Raw genomic sequence first — 17,017 nt, forward strand, 5'->3', positions numbered from 1 at the left:
CCTCCCACCGCCCTGGGCTGAGCATCGCGCTAGCCGGCTCTCTCTCGCTGATTGGCCCGCGGCTACCTGCCTTCGGCCAATCGCCTTGAGGGAAGGGGGAGAGGGTCGTCCCTCTCGGTCAGAAGCCTCTTGGCCCCGCCCCAGCCACGCGTTGGCCAATCGCTATGGCCTCAGCGCCTCCCGCGCCCGGCTGGCCAGCAAATCGGAGTGAGGGTTGCCATAGCAACGGCGTAGGGGCATCAGCCAATGGGGAAGGGCGGCATTGAGTCTCGGCCTGCCAGGATTGGAGCCGGCCTGAGGCGCCAGCCGCCGGGATGGTGAGTGCGGCCCGGCCCGGCCCGGCGCTTCCCTTCCCTCACCGGCGGCAGGAGCGGGCCTCGGGCCCTGCTCCGCTCCCATCCGGCCTCCCGGCGGCGGGGCTGCGGAGGAGGCCCCTGTCAGCCCGGAGCGGCCTCGCTGGGGGCTGAGGCGGCTGCTGTCCTACGAGCGTCGCCCGTCCCTTCCCGGGCCCGAGCGTCGCGGCGGCGGCGGTCTGATCCTCCTTTGCTCTTGTGTTGCTGTGCCAAGGCCTCCAGCTTGAAGAAGCCCTCTCTCGGAGCCGCCTCCCAGAGGAAGAAAGCCAGTCCCAAGCCGGAGCTCACCGAGGAGCAGAAGCAGGAGATCCGGGAGGCTTTCGACCTGTTTGACGCAGACGGCACCGGGAACATAGACGTTAAGGAGCTAAAGGTAAGTATTTTCTTGGTGCTAGAAGCACAGTTCTACTGGGGTTATAAAGTAATAGGGGCATAAATGCCTAAATGCTCTTAAACAGGAGAGATTTATTACTTCTGCCAGCAGAAAACCTTGTTGTCAACAGGTTTTTCTCTTTAATTATAGCTCTTTACTGATGTTATTGGTTGTCTTTAGGACCGGGTTAGCCAAAATATATTGATAGTTCTGCATTTTCTGTACTGTCTCCCTCTTTGTTAGTAAAACGTCAAAAAGGGTTTGTGCATATTAAAAAGGTGTGCTTTTTTTCCCCTTTCTATGTGTTGTTGAGGGTTGCGTGCTTCGCACATTAGATTGTTGTATTCCACAGTTTGGGCAATGTCATTCATGTTTTTATTTATTGCAAAATATTTTTGGTCCCTCCTCATCCCTTTGGGAAGAAGAGTCATCAATAATTTAGGACTTCTTTTGCTTTCAGAATTGTGTTTTCCCAACATTCATTTGAAAAAGATTTTTGTCACTAGAATGGAAAATTAACTGATTTAAGTTCCCCGTGGTCTAACACCTTAAGATCTTCCTTTTTTGTGCCACCAGATCAGGCTGTTGGCATTCGGTAGAATTGCACGTACGATGGAAACTTCTTTCATGGAGTCACTTGTCATGAATTTATTTTGTTGAAGCATTTCTGGGTGTTCCATTTAACCATCTTGCTTACAACAGGGCAAGAAATAAGCTCTTTTTTTAAAATTATTATTATTCAGTGTCTTGTTTCTCACTGCAAAGGGAATACTAGCCTTACCCTCTGAATTCTTGGCAGTTCTCAGCGGGGAGTGGTGGATGCGATGGTAAGAATGTGTTTAGGAACTTTCTGAATTAGCTAATTAACTGAATGTCAATGATTGCGTTCCTGTTTTCTGCAGCTCGATGTGCCCTCGACGTGTGCAGCGAAGCCTTGCTCCGAGTCTGCCCCTTTCAGTTTTCCTTGAGACACAGAGTGCGTGTTTTAACATGATGTGGCATAAAGTTCAACTTTCCCTCCCCCCGTGGTTTTGTTTATAGTTTTACATCATTTATAATTATTTCTTTTTTTGTCCTTACAGGTGGCCATGAGAGCACTAGGGTTTGAACCTAAAAAAGAAGAGATCAAGAAAATGATATCAGATATCGATAAGGAAGGAACAGGAAAAATCAGCTTCAATGACTTCTTGGTAGTGATGACACAGAAAATGGTGAGTAAATTTTAAAAGTCAAAGGGAAAGCAATTTTGAAAATGGCTCAGTACCTTTTGTCTCCTTTCAGTTTTGGTGGAGAATGAAAGCAGTATTTTAGTCTTAACAACAAAATATGTAAAAGTTAGGGCAGTCCCTGTCTTGTAATTCTATCTCACTTTTCAAGTTAAGGTTTAAATTACTATTTTGCAATCAAGGGTTTTGTGTGTGTGAGAAAAGGGAAAATACGAAATCAAGATTTTTATCATAGAGTAAACCCAGCTCTGGCCTGCGGGAAGCTGTCGGAGTATTGACGTGTGACATGGATCACTGTAGCAACGCACTGTATTTTCTTTTCTGGAGTTTTAAGACATTTACAGATGAAATCTCAGATTTAAAAAATTTTTAAAAAATGTTGAGTAAACCCAGATACTTAACAGCGGAAGATCCTGATACTGAAATCCCAAAGGCATCTGCTAGCTATGAAGGAAAAAAAATCCCTGAAGCCTTGAGGTTCAGGAAGCATCACTGTGTCTCTTCTCCCATCAGCTTTTGTACACACATGTCCTGCTGGCTGGGCTTTAAATTTCCTCTTAAGAGAGTTTCTCAGTCTTTCTGATGCTTGTCTTTTATAACTTTGAGTGTTAGTTACAACATAACCACTACTTTTCTTTCCTTAAACTTACACTTACTTCTTTAAGGCTGAGAAAGATTCCAAAGAGGAGATTCTCAAAGCTTTCAAACTCTTTGACGACGATGAAACCGGCAAAATCTCTTTCAAAAACCTCAAACGTGTCGCCAAGGAACTGGGAGAAAATCTCACAGATGAAGAGCTTCAGGTCTGTACCCGGCACTGGAAACCGCGTCACGGGGTGAGGCTCCCCATCTGCCTCCGTGTGTCCTGGGCATGGAAGGGTCCCCATCGCCCCATGTCACCTTCATGTGTTACTTCCCCACCTCGAGGGCTGTGTCCAGTTTTGGGCCCCTCACCACAAAAAAGACATTTTGAGGGGGGCTGGAGCGTGTCCAGAGAAGGGCAACGGAGCTGGTGAGGGGTCTGGAGAACAAGTCTTGTGAGGAGCGGCTGAGGGAGCTGGGGTGGTTCAGCCTGGAGAAAAGGAGGCTGAGGGGAGACCTTCTCGCTCTCTCCAACTCCCTGAAAGGAGGGTGTAGCCAGCGGGGGGTCGGTCTCTTCTCCCAAGGAACAGGCCATGGGACAAGAGGAAACGGCCTCAAGTTGCGCCAGGGGAGGTTCAGATTGGAGATTAGGAAACGTTTTTACATGGAAAGGGTTCTTAAGCCTTGGAATGGGCTGCCCAGGGAAGGGGTTGAGGCACCATCCCTGGAGGTGTTCAAAAGCCGGGCTGACATAGTGCTTGGTGACATGGTTTAGTGATGGTTTTATCGGAGTTAGGCTGATGGTTGGACTGGATGATCTTAAAGGTCCCTTCCAACCTGGACAATTCTATGATTCTACTTGGGTTTCATATTTGCGTTTGTTTAAAACCTGTGTAAACGGTCACAGTCTAAATCTCTGCCGGCAGAAATGGAAGAGGTTTGTCCATGTGTGTTTGGGAAAGGGATTCCGGGCTCAGGGATGGGATAATGGTACACGGCTGTCAAAACAGCCCAGGTGGAATTGCAGTTTTAGGGACTTACGGTTGTTTAAAGGCAACAACTTTGTTTCTTCCAGGACAGTTCCTATTATAATACATTTTCTACACAGATTTTTGTATAAATATATATATAAACATATTAGTGTCTAGTTTAGTAAATATTTTGTAGCATAGTAGGTCTGACGTTGAGCTAACGCTCTCCCCTGATGCAATTTGCTAAAAAGCGGTTCTAATTCTGAATTAATCTCATAATTCGAGTCGGTGTCTAATTTGCGAGCACAAATCTCTTCCAGGAGATGATCGACGAAGCAGACAGGGATGGGGACGGGGAAGTGAACGAGCAGGAGTTCCTGCGGATCATGAAGAAGACCAGCCTTTACTGAAAGAGGGCTTTATTGATTTTTGCACGCGTGTGCGTACGTTTGGGAGCTGCCTCGCTTTTTTTTTTTTGTTTTGTTTTGGTTTTTTTTTTGTTTTTACAGTCTTTTATTTCTCTGGAAACGGCAGAAAACACAGGTCAAATCTTATTTTTATTATCTTTATTTTTATCTTATTTTATTTTTTAAGGGGATGATGATCTTGAACTTGTGTCCGTGGACCGGCTGCCAACCTGTTTACACGCAGCAGCCCGGCGGTTTGGGCTGGTGAGCTGTTTACACTCGCTGTTTTCACCACAAAGCCCCTGTTTGGGTGTGATGCTCACACCCTTCTCGGGGTGACAACCAGGGGCCGCACGTACACCTCCGCGGCCCAGCAGCTGGAAGGTTTTGGGTTGGGCCCAGCTGTAGTCCACTCTTTATATGACTTATTGGCGGGGATCAGCTTTTTATACTCTTGTCTTGCGGTGATTTACCCCCTCTCCCTTTTTCAGTATGTTCTTTAAACGGAAAAATAAATAAAATTAAATAGACTGACTGCTCTTCAGTTCGCACGTTTGTCTCTTTGCAAAAGAGGGAAGTTGCCGTGTGCTGCTGCTGAAATGTCTGCGGGAATATTCGGTGGCTGCAAATATAAGATTGTATCGAATATAAAGTGTCTTTATTTTAAGCCCTGGGAGCTGCGGGAAGAAATAGACATACGAGATTTCCGCGTTGAGGGTTGTCCCGCCCCCCAGCTGAACCTCGGCCAATCAGCCCCCGTGCTTTCCCTGAGGAGCAGGAGCGCTGGCCAATGAGAGGCGCGATTGCCGGAAGCCGGTGGGATGGTGAGCGGGGCCGGGCCCGCCCTTCTCCGGGCCCCGGGGGGGGGGTCACGGCCCCGGGGGGCGGCCACGGCCCGCGGGGGCCTCCCTGCGGAGCGACGGGGAGCGGGGCCCCGGCTGATCCCCGGGAATGTCCCTCAGGAACGCCTCGGGCGGGGTGGGGCCTCGCTGAGGGGGCGGAGGGGGGGGGGGGGGCGGTGCTGCGGCCGGTGCCGGTCCCCGTCCCCCGCTGAGGGCGGCCGGTCTCCCCGCAGGCTTCCAGCAGCGAGGGAGGCGCCCCGAGGGAGGAACCGGCCCTGGCCTTCCCGGTCACCGAGGAGCAGAGGCGAGAGCTGCGGGAGGCCTTCGAGTTGTTCGACCGCGATAGGTCGGGCCTGATGGATGTCAGCGACCTGAAGGCAAGGAGCTGCCGAACCCCTGTAGGGAACAGGCCGGGCAGGGGGTGGCCTCGCAGCAGCCCCGAGGAGTGGCTTTTGGGCCACTTTCTGCCCGAACAGACTTTGCTGCCCGAATTTGGACTCCTTACGGAGCCATCGGTGGGGCCAGGATTGTGCCAGTTTACTGCCCAGCTATCCTGGGGAGGGGGGGGGAAGCCAGTGACGAGTGGTGTTCCTCAGGGGTCGGTACTGGGACCAGTGCTGTTCAACATCTTTGTCGGAGACATGGGCAGTGGGACAGAGTGCACCCTCAGCAAGTTTGCCGACGACACCAAGCTCGGTGGCACGGTCGACACGCTGGAGGGAAGGGGTGCCATCCAGAGGGACCCGGACAGGCTGGAGAGGTGGGCTCATGCAAACCGCGTGAAGTTCAACCAGGCCAAGTGCAGGGTCCTGCACCTGGGACGTGGCAATCCCAGGCACAAATACGGGTTGGGCGGAGAATGGCTGGAGAGCAGCCCTGAGGAGAAGGACTTGGGGGTGTTGGTGGATGAGAAGCTCAACATGAGCCGGCAGTGGGCACTGCCAGCCCAGAAAGCCAACCCCATCCTGGGCTGCATCAAGAGAAGTGTGGTCAGCAGATCACGGGAGGTGATTCTACCCCTCTACTCTGCGCTCGTGAGACCCCACCTGGAGCACTGTGTCCAGCTTTGGAGTCCTCAACACAGGAAGGACATGGACCTGTTAGAATGGGTCCAGCGGAGGGCCACGAAGATGATCAGAGGGATGGAGCACCTCTCCTATGAAGACAGGCTGAGAGAGCTGGGGTTGTTCAGCCTGGAGAAGAGAAGGCTCCGGTGAGACCTCATAGCAGCCTTCCAATATCTGAAGGGAGCCTACAGGAGAGCCGGAGAGGGACTCTTTGTCAGGAAGTGTAGTGACAGGACAGGGGGTAATGGTTTTAAATTGGAAGAGGGGAGATTTAGATTAGATATTAGGAGGAAATTCTTTCCTGTGAGGGTGGTGAGGCACTGGAACAGGTTGCCCAGGGAAGTTGTGGCTGCCCCATCCCTGGAAGTGTTTAAGGCCAGGCTGGATGGGGCTTTGAGCAACCTGCTCTAGTGGAGGTGTCCCTGCCCATGGCAGGGGGGTTGGAACTCGATGATCTTTAAGGTCCCTTCCAACTCTAACCATTCTGTGATTCTATGATTCTCTGTTCTTCCTGACAGCTCTTCGTGGCTAATTTTTCATGGCCTCGTCCTACTGATGTTAGACAGAACCTGTTCTCTAGAGACATAATAGTGGATGAGTAGCTGCTGATGAAAAGTTGGGGGGTTTTTTCACCACTTTCATATACCTGTTTCTTTCAAACATCTTTCCCTCTTTGTTTCCATCCTATTTGTGCAACAAGACATTGATCTGTTTTCTCTTTTTGGCAGATAACTGTAAAGGCTCTGGGCTGCGAGTTGAGGAAAGAGGAGATGAAGAGAATCATCTCTGAATTCAGTGAAGAAAGGTCAGGGAAGCTGAACTTTAGGTCGTTTCTGCAGGTGATGACTCAGAAAATGGTATGTGAGCCCAGCTGGTCACAAAGAGTGAAATTCCTCTCGCCTAAATTTACAGGCGAGGCAGCCTGTAATGCAGATAGCCACAGTGGATTGGGTCACTCTGGTTCCCTGCAGGGGAGAAACAGGAGTGTTTCAGGGGTTTATCTGAGCTATTCTAGAGATCTACCTTCAGGTGAATTGTCCTTGCCCCTCTTGCCTCTTTCCATGAACTACAGAGGGAGCAGGACGGCTAGTTCAGATAGAAACATGGCATCTCAGCAGAAATCTCCTTCCCGGCACCTGGGAGCCCCCACTTCCCTTCCTTAAACCTTTCCACGTGAAATTTCAGTTCCATCTTTATAGTCACAGGGGCCGTTTATCTTCAGTTCAAGGCAGCGGTGAGCAAATGTCCATCAGGTGAACAATTCACCATCTATAGAGAAATAATTCCTCGATACCCACTGACACTGTCCTCGCCTCCTGCAGGCAGCAGCCACGCGAGCTCGTGCAGTGTCCAAACAACTGCTCTTTGCTTCGTGTTCCGTAGTCCTCGTCGCCCATCTGACATTCCTGTGCCTCAAAAACTTCTGTATCCCCTACTGCCTGCCTGCACGCAGACATAGACTGTTGTCAAAGAGCACAGGCTCGCCTGGTTCTGCCTCTCCCATCCTTCCGATCTCATTCCAAGGCTTTGTGGGATGCCCAGGAGGTGACCGGGGCTTCGCTGGTGGGGCCTCAGTGGGATCGTAGTTGCCAGGGTGTGTGCGGTGCCCGTGTGCGAGGAGAGTAAGGGCAGGAAGAGCCAGCATTGGCCTGGGTCACTTTTGAAATAAAATAAAGCAGTTGGATCATTCTTGACAGCTGCTTCCTCCTCCAGCAGCTGTGCTAGTGCCCCTCTTCCCAACAAAGCTTGGCTAGGATGTTCCAGGCCAGGTCCCCGTGCTGCTCAGACAACTTATTTTGTAGCTTTTCCTTTAATACGCAGTTATACAGCGGTGGGGGGGAAGGCCAAGGTGAAGGAGCAGCAGTAGATAACCCTCTTCTATGGCCATGTTTTCCCCAAAATGACGCCTTGGATTTGATCCCAAGTGTTTGCTGGCTGAAGTCCCTGAGTGGGGATTGTAGGGGGGTATGAGGTCATGTTTACATGGGGGCATTTTTCATTTCCTTCCTAAGGCAGAGCCATGTTTGGAAGAGGAGCTCCTGAAAGTTTTCAAGGTGTTTGACTGTGATGACACCGGCAAGATCTCCTTCAAGAATCTCAAGGTGATGGCTGGTGAGGTTGGGGAGGAGATCATGGACGGGGAGCTGCAGGTTTGTGAAGCACAGACATACTCCTCTCGTGCTCTGCTCGGGGAGGGAGGGGAACGTCTCGCTGCGGGGAAGACTGGTGGGGGGATTGTGCTGTGGTGCTTTGTGATGGACACGAGATCTCTTGCCTCGCTTGGACATTGCCTGAGACCTTTGTGAGTGTCCATCCTCTCAGATCCCACCTAACCCGGTCTCCAAATCTCTGCTGTCCCCCAGGAGATGATTGATGAAGCAGATGTGGATGGAGACGGGGAAGTGAACGAACAGGAGTTCCTCCGGATTCTGACACTGACCGACTAATAACTGCAGCATTTTCTTTTTTGCTCCCATTCCCATATAAACAGCTATTTACAATGTCACGTCTTTCCAGCTTCCTTATTTCTTGTTTGTTGCCTTTCTTGGGTGTCAAAACACACCAAATATTGTTAATGTTTCGTCTTTGGGGTTGATTTTCCTGCCTCCACGAGGACAAGCAGATTTCTGCATCCCAGCAAAAAGTGTTGTTACTGGCTTTGTGTCTGTGATCTAAAGTCAGAGATTAATTCCAATTCTTCAGCCAGTCCCTGGAATTTCCCCTGTTGTGTTTACATCCCGTAGCTTTTCAGCCTGTCTGATAAATCAGTCAAAACATTCTTAATCTCAGAAATCCTGTATAACTCTCTGAAGTTAGCGCTTAAGGCAGAAACTTCTGTACCTTGTCTGAACTCGTGCATTGTGCAAAGGACAAGAGTCCCAGGGCTTGGGAACAGTTGCTTTCCAAAAGGTAACGAACAGCTTAAGCTGTGGATTCCCCTTCAGAAGTAACAGTATGGGAGAAAATGGCAGTTCTGAGGCCTGGTCTCCCCTGGATTTGTGTTTCCATCCTAATTAATTACTAATTCAGACTGAATGATACTCTGTGGTTGGGATACTGGCAGTTCACTCCAGGGGATTGTCGAAGGACAAAGGGAACAGTGGGCTTTTTGTGCTAAAAAACATGTCCCCCCACTTCCTGGCAGCTGCTGTCCCCAAACTGGCTGGTCCTTTGTGTCTTGGTGGCTTTTACACCTTCCCAGAACGTTATAGAAGGTGGCCAATGGGATGAAAATTTTTGGTAGGAGAATCAGTGGAAAAAAGGTAACACAGAAAAGTGACTGGATAAACTACATTTTCATGAGAAACCTGGGTAGAGTTGCTGCTCCTCTGGGCTGTTCTGCCACTGCCAGATGTGCTTGAACCCCTCTTTGTAGCACCGCTGCAGGACGTGGGGAAATTTCTTCCCAGCCTGGCCACCAGTGTAGTCTTGAGAGATCTTTCCATGTTGGTGAGAGTGCAAAAATATGTGTGTTTTGAAAAGGATGTAAAAAAGCCTGAAGGGTTTGCTGAGAAGAGCCTCAGAAAATCACTGCTGGCTTAGAAAACGTTTTACACGGAGAGAACTGAACAGCTCAGGCTGTAATGATTATATGATGTCACCTGTATAATGAGAACCTATTTTAAGAAGAACATACCAACTTCCATCTAAAAAGCTCCTGAACTTAATGGAGACAAACCTGTCAGCATCCAGGGGCTGGAATTGAGCTCCTCGACGACAGGAGAGAAATAAAGCATGGTTTATGTTAAATGATGCTGGTTAACCGTGAGAGTGAGCTACGGAATACTGCGGCACTGTTGTCGGGTCAAGGCTGAATCCTCCTTGCTTCCGCCGGGCGTAAGTCGCTGTGCTGTTCACAGCTCCCACAGAACGGTCAGATTACACGGAGAAATGATTCCCTCAGCCCTTAAAAACCCGTGTCCGGACTTATCTGGACAGCTCTGCCCAATTCTGGCTCGTTTTCAGTGCCTTCTGCTTGCCAGACTTTGCTATCCCCCAGCCATTTCCCAGCTCGCCCTTCAGGTCCCGGCCACACGGGGATCTCTGCCTGTTGCAATGCAGAATTGCTGCTTCCAGGTGCTTTCTAGGAATTTTCCTGGAGACTGGGAATTGCACGGCTTTCTCTGGGCTGCCTGACCCTCATCCTGGGCTCTATCTGCCTGGGAGCAGCATGGAAAGCTGCTTCCAAAATACTCCGTGCCATCCTAGTGGGTTTTCTGTTAATAAAAGGGAAGAATTTAACCTCTTCCCGTTAGACCTGGATGCTGACGTTGGTTTGATTCTGCTGTCACCCATGTCCTATTCATGCCCAAGTCAGGGTTCTACCAAACCCTAGCAAAACAAGTGGGATTTGTGACTTATTCCTGTACTGTTTTCCCTGCTCGTTGGCCACCCAGTAGCGCTAAAAGCGTGTCCTAATCCAGAGTAAAAAGCAGAAAAATGACAGCAGAATTCAGCTCATGTAAAAAGTGTCAGATTTTATTCGATAGCAGAACCGTGTTCCTTCCTTTTGCCGGTAATTCATCTGTTTGGTGAGGGGGGGAGCTCTGGAGTGACTGGCAAAGGTGGATGCGTAAGGAATGTCAGAAAGGGACCGATTCCTGTTGACATGATGTGTCAGGTCAGCCCGGTTGTGGCTGAGGTGACCCAGGCAGCTCTTCGGCCACTCGGAACCAAAGACAACAACTGTATTTGAGCCCTGTGGAAGCTCTGCTGGGTTCAGTGTGTGTCCACACTCCAGCAGCAAGTGGTGTCTCCTTGGTAGGACACCACGGCGCTTCCATTGCTCCGGAGTTCTCCCTCCTCAGCAGCCACCAGTGGTCTGGTGGGGGGGAGGACCTCTGTCCGAGGGGCAGTTTGCCTGTTGACGTGTGGGTGTAAAAGGGGAAGAAGGTTATCCAGGGCTCGGTATCACTCCAGAGGAGGTGGATTCTGTGGCCTTCAGGCCAGTCTAACCACTTCTTTGACCATTTTTCCGATGCCATCGTAGATCTCGTGAATGGGAGCGTTGCACATGAAGGCGCTGGTGGTCACCAGCTTGTTCTTCACGTCCACGTGGATTTCAGTGACGTGTTTGTTCACATGCTTGCAACCCAGCTCCTTCATGGTGTCAGCAGTCTTTGCGTAAGGCCACCTACAAGAAGAGAAGAGAATAAACCCTGCGTGTGGGAGCCATCATTGCACAGAGCGATTTGACGAAGGCATAGAGTGAGAATTCTGTTGATTACAGAGATATGGATGGTCCCTACAGAAAGCCTGCTCAATAGGATCCAAATCTTTTCCTATCAAAGGAGTTTCTCCAGCATTATAAAACCAGGAAAACCTCCAGACTACAGTGAGTTAAAAATCTGAGTAAGACAAAATAAACTGAATAAGCCAACATAAGACCTTGATGTTCCACTGTGGATGTTCCACTACTTGAGTCTGCCCATTCCAGACTTTGTGTTTAGGTTTGGAGGTCTTTTTCCACCAGCTTCCTTCAAGTGGCATTACTCCCTAGTCCTTCAAAGCAAGATCTACCATAGTTCCTTCCCTGCCACTGGGAGAATTTGGTCACAGCTTCCCCATATGAGTAAGGACAGTTGAACTCCCTCCCTCGCTTAACCCCACCAAGTCTTGTGCAACCATCCTGTTCCTCCAGAGGATCTGCTGAACTTTATGAGTGCATGGTCTGGTGTCTTTCCTACCCTGGGACCAAGGAGGTGCCTGATTCTGTGATGCTCATGGTGAGATTTCCTACCAGCACCCCAAGGTTACTCACTTCTCACACTCTGTGTCATGACCCACAGTCAGCTCGCAGCCTGGGAAGATTTTGGCTGCCAGCACCGGAGAAATGCAGCACAGGCCAATGGGCTTTTTGGCAGCGTGGAATGCCTTCAGGACGTCCTCCACCTCTTTGCAGACGATGCAGTTCTTGCCTTGGGTGGCCCAAGTACTCAGGTTTTTAGCCACTCCAAAGCCACCTGAGAAAAGAGGAGCAGATTAGACTGGAAGATTAGTACTCCAGGGCAGGGTTTTTTCAGGTATTACTTAGTAGAATGCTAAAATGGATTTGGTGGGTGACAGCGTTTGTCCAGTGTTGATAAAGGAATTAAAAATAGACAAGCTGAACCTTTGTGAGTGCCAGGAGATGAGACATCAGAGCACCTTTCTTGCTTCCATACAGAACCAAAGTGGGAAGGTGTCAATGTTGGGTACCGTGTTTCACCCACGAGCTCTTTTCTGAATTATGGTGGAACAGGCTGACAAGTTTTCACTTGTCTCTTAATCCTTGCTCCAGGCCTAATCCATCCCCGCTGAAACCACGTGGTGACACTAAATCACCAGCTGGACCAAGCCTTTCTGCTTCTGAGTCACCCCCAGAGAGGTGGCACGTTGGTGAGGGAGGGGAGAGTTTCACACCCAGTACAAAGCTCAGTAGATGGCACAGGGGATAATTCAGCTGGCAGTTACCTGCCCTTTCCTCATGGGTTTCCAAGGTAACATGCCAGTGCCAGGACAGATGGAAGATGTCCAGTCCCTTCTTCCAGCCTGTCTTCCCCCCCAGTGCCCAGTTCCCCTCCAGCCCATAACTCCCATGTCATTCGAGGCTTATGGCATGTCTAAGCTGTTCCCAAGACGTTGGGCACGCAAACCCCGCCTGCTGTCCTACCCGGTATGATCAGGGCATCCAGCCCCTTGACATCCAGCTTGGCTAGATCCTTGATGTTGCCTCTGGCTATTCTGGCGCTTTCAACGAGCACGTTGCGTTTCTCCTGAGTGGGCTGTCCTTTCACGTGGTCCACCACATGCATCTGGTCAACATCAGGAGCATAAACCTCTGCCTGGGGAGGGAGGGGAAAGGTCTGTTATCCTCCAGTCATTTATCCTAAGCATGTTAAAGATCATAAATTGTGAATGAAAATGCTTGAGTTACTTTGCTGGTGAACGCAGTGACCTTCAGGCTCACCTGTACGTGATATTGGCATCAGGAAGGTTATTGTCATAGGGAGGAGAAAGAAAAAAGCTTCTGCACAAGAACATTTACCCTGACTTTAAAGGAATGAGGGTGTTGTCAGCTGAAACCAAAGAGTTTAGCCCACACCGCTTGTTTTGGGGTGTGAAGAGCTGGAGAGGGAGCAGTGACTCCTCTCCTTCCTAGGAAGACCAGGTGTCGCAAGAGCTGTTGGTGAAGCCATTTCTTACAGTCTTCCACCCACCTCCCAAGGAACCACCTCCACTGAAGCAGCCCCAGCCCTGCCCCAGCTGCCCCCACAAAGCTGGTCATCCCCTGTGGCTGCTGCTGTCACACCATGTCCCTCCCTCAAGGACAGGACTTTGAGTTTCTTCTCCCCAGCCACTCTTTTCCCAAAGCCAGAGTATTTCTTTTTCTGGAAAACAACTCCCCTTCCTTCAGAAGTGTTTCAAGCTGACGTGCAGTGATTGAAAGTGGAGGGTGGCAAACAGATGGGCGATAGATTTTGGGACTGTACAAGCTTTGAAGTTTAAGAAAGGTGTTAAGGTACTCAAAGGTGTTCAGAGAAGGGCAACAAAGCTGGTGAAAGGGCTGGGAGACGTGTCCTGTGAGGAGCGGCCAAGGACTCAGGGTTTGTCTAGTTTGGAGAAAAGGAAGCTGAGGGGTGACCTCATGGCTCTGCAGCTTCCTGAGGAGGGGATGTGGGGAGGGAGGTGCTGAGCTCTTCTCCCTGGGTCCAGTGATAGGACGGGTGGGAATGGTTCAAAGCTGTGCCAGGGGAGGTTCAGACTGGACGTTAGGAAGCATTTCTTTACTGAGAGGGTGGTCAAATACTGGAACAGGCTTCCTGGAGAGGTGGTCGATGCCGTAAGTTTGGCAGTGTTTAAGAGGCATTTGGACAATGCCCTTAACAACATGACTTAACTTGGTCAGCCCTGAATTTGTCCAGTGATTGGACTGGATCATAGAACGACAGAATGGTTCAGGTTGGAAGGGACCTTAAAGATCACTGAGTTCCAACCCCCTGCCCTGGGCACCTCCCACTAGAGCAGGTTACTCAAAGCCCCATCCAGCTTGGCCTTGTAGGTCCTGTAGATGGTCATTGTAGGTCCCCTCCAACTGAAATAGTCTGGTCTAGTCTATCTTATTCTTTCTTTCCTTAGGCAAGCATGACCGAAAAATCAAAGGAGGGTGTTGAAATAACGCCCGAGTGTCGTCCACTAGAGGTCCCTGCCGATCAAGGGATGGGTGGGGGACGGTGCTGCCACCCTGCCAGCTCGGCGTACGGCAGGAGGGAAGCGACTGCAGCAGCTCCAGGAGAGAGGAGGCAAAATCATAGGCAGTGGAGAAAAGGTTTGGACAAGCCCCAGCTTTAAGCCAAGCAGGGAACGCGCACTGCGAAGGCGTTGGAGTTGGACGGGCTGGCTCTGCAGATGATGGACATCCCCACGGTGCCTCTCTATTTAATAGAGCAATCCCCGTTCCCAGGAGAACGGCTCTGACCCAGGTTTGTGGGTTGTTCAGAGCCAAGGGCAATGTTGCATAGGGCTCCTCTCCCTCCTCTTCCAGTCTGGCAAAGTGGCTATTGTGAGTAATGGGATGTTAGAACGGCTGCTTCTTTTACCCCTGTTCAAGTTCAACTCACAAGAACGTGTCTATTTTCAGTTCTAATCTTTGGGGGTTTAAAAAGATGAATTTCAAACAGCCGAAACCAACAGTAGTCCTTTAAACAGACACACCGAGGCAGAAAAGAGGAAGCGTGAGCCAGAAAGAACAGAGGAGGCATTTCGGAAAGTTTGTTTCAGGGTTTGGACATGCTCAAACAGGGAGCACGGAGCCAATCCTCCTGTAGAGCACAGCTGCAAGGGAGAAGCGGAGACCAGGGAGCTGCAAAGCTCCTCAGAGACAAGAATTTCCTGGAAGAGGGAGATATTGAAGAGCAGAGCAGGGCAAAAGGAGGCAGAAACGGGGCAGGAGCCCACCGAGGTGCCTCTTACCTGTGCCCCCTCCCTGCTGAGATGCACCAGCACGGCAGAAGCCTCGTGGATCTCGCTCCCGTCGTACACCCCGCAGCCAGCCAGCACCACGGCCACTCTCTTTCCCATGGTCGCACACCGGAGCGGGAGGATTCCCTGGAGAGCCCCAAATTGCTGTGCATCTCTGTTCGCTGCCTGGAGCCTTTTATAGCCCGATCCCTCCCCCAGGAGCAGGTGGGGCCAGGAGGGCTGGGCTGAATTTCTTACTGGCAAGAAGGTTTTATTTCCAGTGCCACAGGCAGGGCATGTAAATATTATTTGTTTCCTCAACTGACTGCTCCCTTGCAGATCATCTTCTCAGCACGTTGTCTCCAAAGCATCCCCAGCTGACGCGACCTGTTCAACAGAGCAGCTGTGTTTTTCCTCCTCAGTTGTCGATTTTCCGTTCTATTTCAGACTAAAGTACTGAAATCTTTGCGCATAGGTTTGTATCAAAGGGAGCCTGCCCAGAGCAAGTATTCAAGCCAGTGCGTTCCTCCAGTGCCCCTTTTTCTTTTAATCCTACACAGGCAGCCTCAGCCTTTCAACACCAAGATTTCCTTTTCTGACCGTAAATGTTCTTATCCTTCTACCCCAGCTCCCCAGAGCAGATGTTTGCACTCAGTTGTAGTTGTTCCCTGGCCTTTGGGTCCTGACGTTAGAAAACAATAACTTGATTCTTCGTCGACAGCACCATCTTTGCCAGGAAAGTGGTGCCGGGAACAGGCAGAGCCCTGACCTCCGGGGGAGCAAGGGGCAGCGAGATCCGCAGCCTGCGGTGGGGAAACTCCCTCGCTCACACAGTGAGTTCTTCCTTGTCCTTAACATGCTCCCAGCCGAGAAGATTCTGTGCCTCTCTATTTCAGCTTTGCACCGTTGGAATAGCTGTGGCCTGTTGAGGCTGTCTTGCCGTTCTTCAGAGAACAAACCCCTCGTGCTGGAGGATGTTTTTCAAGGGGTATTTATAAGAAATATTCCTCGCGTCTCTATCATATTTGGAAGAGACATGAAGTACATCCTGTGTATAATGAAATAGTGTTTTTGGCAAGTTTGTTAGTCATGGCAGGCGTGAGGAAGGTACTCATTGCTAATGGATGTGACTTTATTTACTGCATTTATCTCTTAAAACTAGTGATATCGGGCACCGCACACTCCTTGCTGCTACCTGTGCAGCAGGAACAAAAAACACATGAGAAAGGACTTGAGGTCCAACTAATTTCACTGAATTTCACTGAATTTCACTGAATTTTTAGAGTTGGAAGGGGCCATAAAGATCATCTAGTCCAACTCCCCTGCCGAAGCAGGATTGCCCAGAGCATGTCAGAGCATGTTACTCAGGACGGCATCCAGGCTGGGCTTGAAAATCTCTGAATTAATATTCCAGCACAGGCTTTTCCTTTCAGTTAATTTTATTACCCAGAAGAGGAATTAAACTGTGACATGTGGAAAACACTCAAAGCCTTTTCACTCCTGTTTGTTTTGGTATCTGGGGTATTCTAACTGTGGTTTAGACATGTATTATTTCCTCCTGTGTGGCAAAGCAGCTGAATCACGCTGCAGCTTTACCAGAGAGATTCTTCCTCCTTCAGCTGGTTAGAGAGCAGTCCTCTTAGTGATGGAACAAAGATAGCCAGAGGCTGATGATTTAAACAAACTCACTGCTCGCTGCAAACCACAGCCTTTAGCCCTGCCTGTTGCAAACTGGCTGAGCTGGTTCCCCTTACTGGTATAATTAGTTAGGTGTAACTGGACAAACCAGGCATCTTCCAGTGCTTGCTTCCCCAGGCAATAAGGTCAGTCTCAACAGACATGTTGAACCTAAAGATCTATCTGCAATAAACATATTCTTGATAAATAATACTTTTCAGCAGAGTTATTCCATTCTCTGGGGGAACGTCCGCACACATTTATTATGGTAGAGACATTGGGATTTAATATTAACACCTTGCTTTTAATCTGCATTAATATTCCAGTGAAGATGAACATGAAGGAACCCTGTTGCCTCAAAGTTCTTCTTGAGGGGTGGACACAGTTAAAGATAACTGTCCTCCAAAGCACTGAAGAAATCAGGAAACTTGGGGAGCCGTTAGAGGGCTCCAGCTGCGTGATGGAAGCATTTCATCATGCTCCAACTGGCCCAGAGAGCAGGAGGTCCATGTTATCTGTGGACCCAGACAGTCTGGGGTTGTTCTGGGTGCTGCTACAGATCTAATGCCTCCTGGGTGA

At 49.9% G+C, this 17,017-nt stretch overlaps 3 protein-coding genes across 3 annotated transcripts; 2 read left to right on the top strand and 1 right to left on the bottom strand.

The window, feature by feature from the left end:
• Positions 1 to 270: 270 nt before the first annotated feature.
• Positions 271 to 4,449, top strand: CETN2 (centrin 2). Its single transcript, XM_074147967.1, has 5 exons — positions 271 to 317; positions 568 to 726; positions 1,809 to 1,937; positions 2,618 to 2,755; positions 3,826 to 4,449. Exons 1-5 carry the CDS (start codon positions 315 to 317, stop codon positions 3,913 to 3,915), a joined length of 519 nt encoding a protein of 172 aa, XP_074004068.1. The 5' UTR covers positions 271 to 314; the 3' UTR covers positions 3,916 to 4,449.
• Positions 4,450 to 4,914: 465 nt separating this feature from the next.
• Positions 4,915 to 8,326, top strand: LOC141464840 (centrin-2-like). Its single transcript, XM_074147968.1, has 4 exons — positions 4,915 to 5,131; positions 6,550 to 6,678; positions 7,834 to 7,971; positions 8,185 to 8,326. The coding sequence occupies exons 1-4, from the start codon at positions 5,111 to 5,113 to the stop codon at positions 8,266 to 8,268; spliced, it is 372 nt and encodes a 123-aa protein (XP_074004069.1). The 5' UTR covers positions 4,915 to 5,110; the 3' UTR covers positions 8,269 to 8,326.
• Positions 8,327 to 10,280: 1,954 nt separating this feature from the next.
• Positions 10,281 to 15,202, bottom strand: LOC141464795 (glutamine amidotransferase-like class 1 domain-containing protein 3, mitochondrial). The gene is made up of 4 exons (XM_074147906.1): positions 14,774 to 15,202; positions 12,474 to 12,645; positions 11,583 to 11,784; positions 10,281 to 10,955 (listed from the first exon to the last, which is right to left on the bottom strand). The coding sequence occupies exons 1-4, from the start codon at positions 14,879 to 14,881 to the stop codon at positions 10,763 to 10,765; spliced, it is 675 nt and encodes a 224-aa protein (XP_074004007.1). The 5' UTR covers positions 14,882 to 15,202; the 3' UTR covers positions 10,281 to 10,762.
• Between the last annotated feature and the right edge of the window lie 1,815 nt (positions 15,203 to 17,017).

The sequence above is a fragment of the Numenius arquata genome, chromosome 5, assembly GCF_964106895.1.
Source record: "Numenius arquata chromosome 5, bNumArq3.hap1.1, whole genome shotgun sequence".
NCBI classification, from domain to species: domain Eukaryota; kingdom Metazoa; phylum Chordata; class Aves; order Charadriiformes; family Scolopacidae; genus Numenius; species Numenius arquata.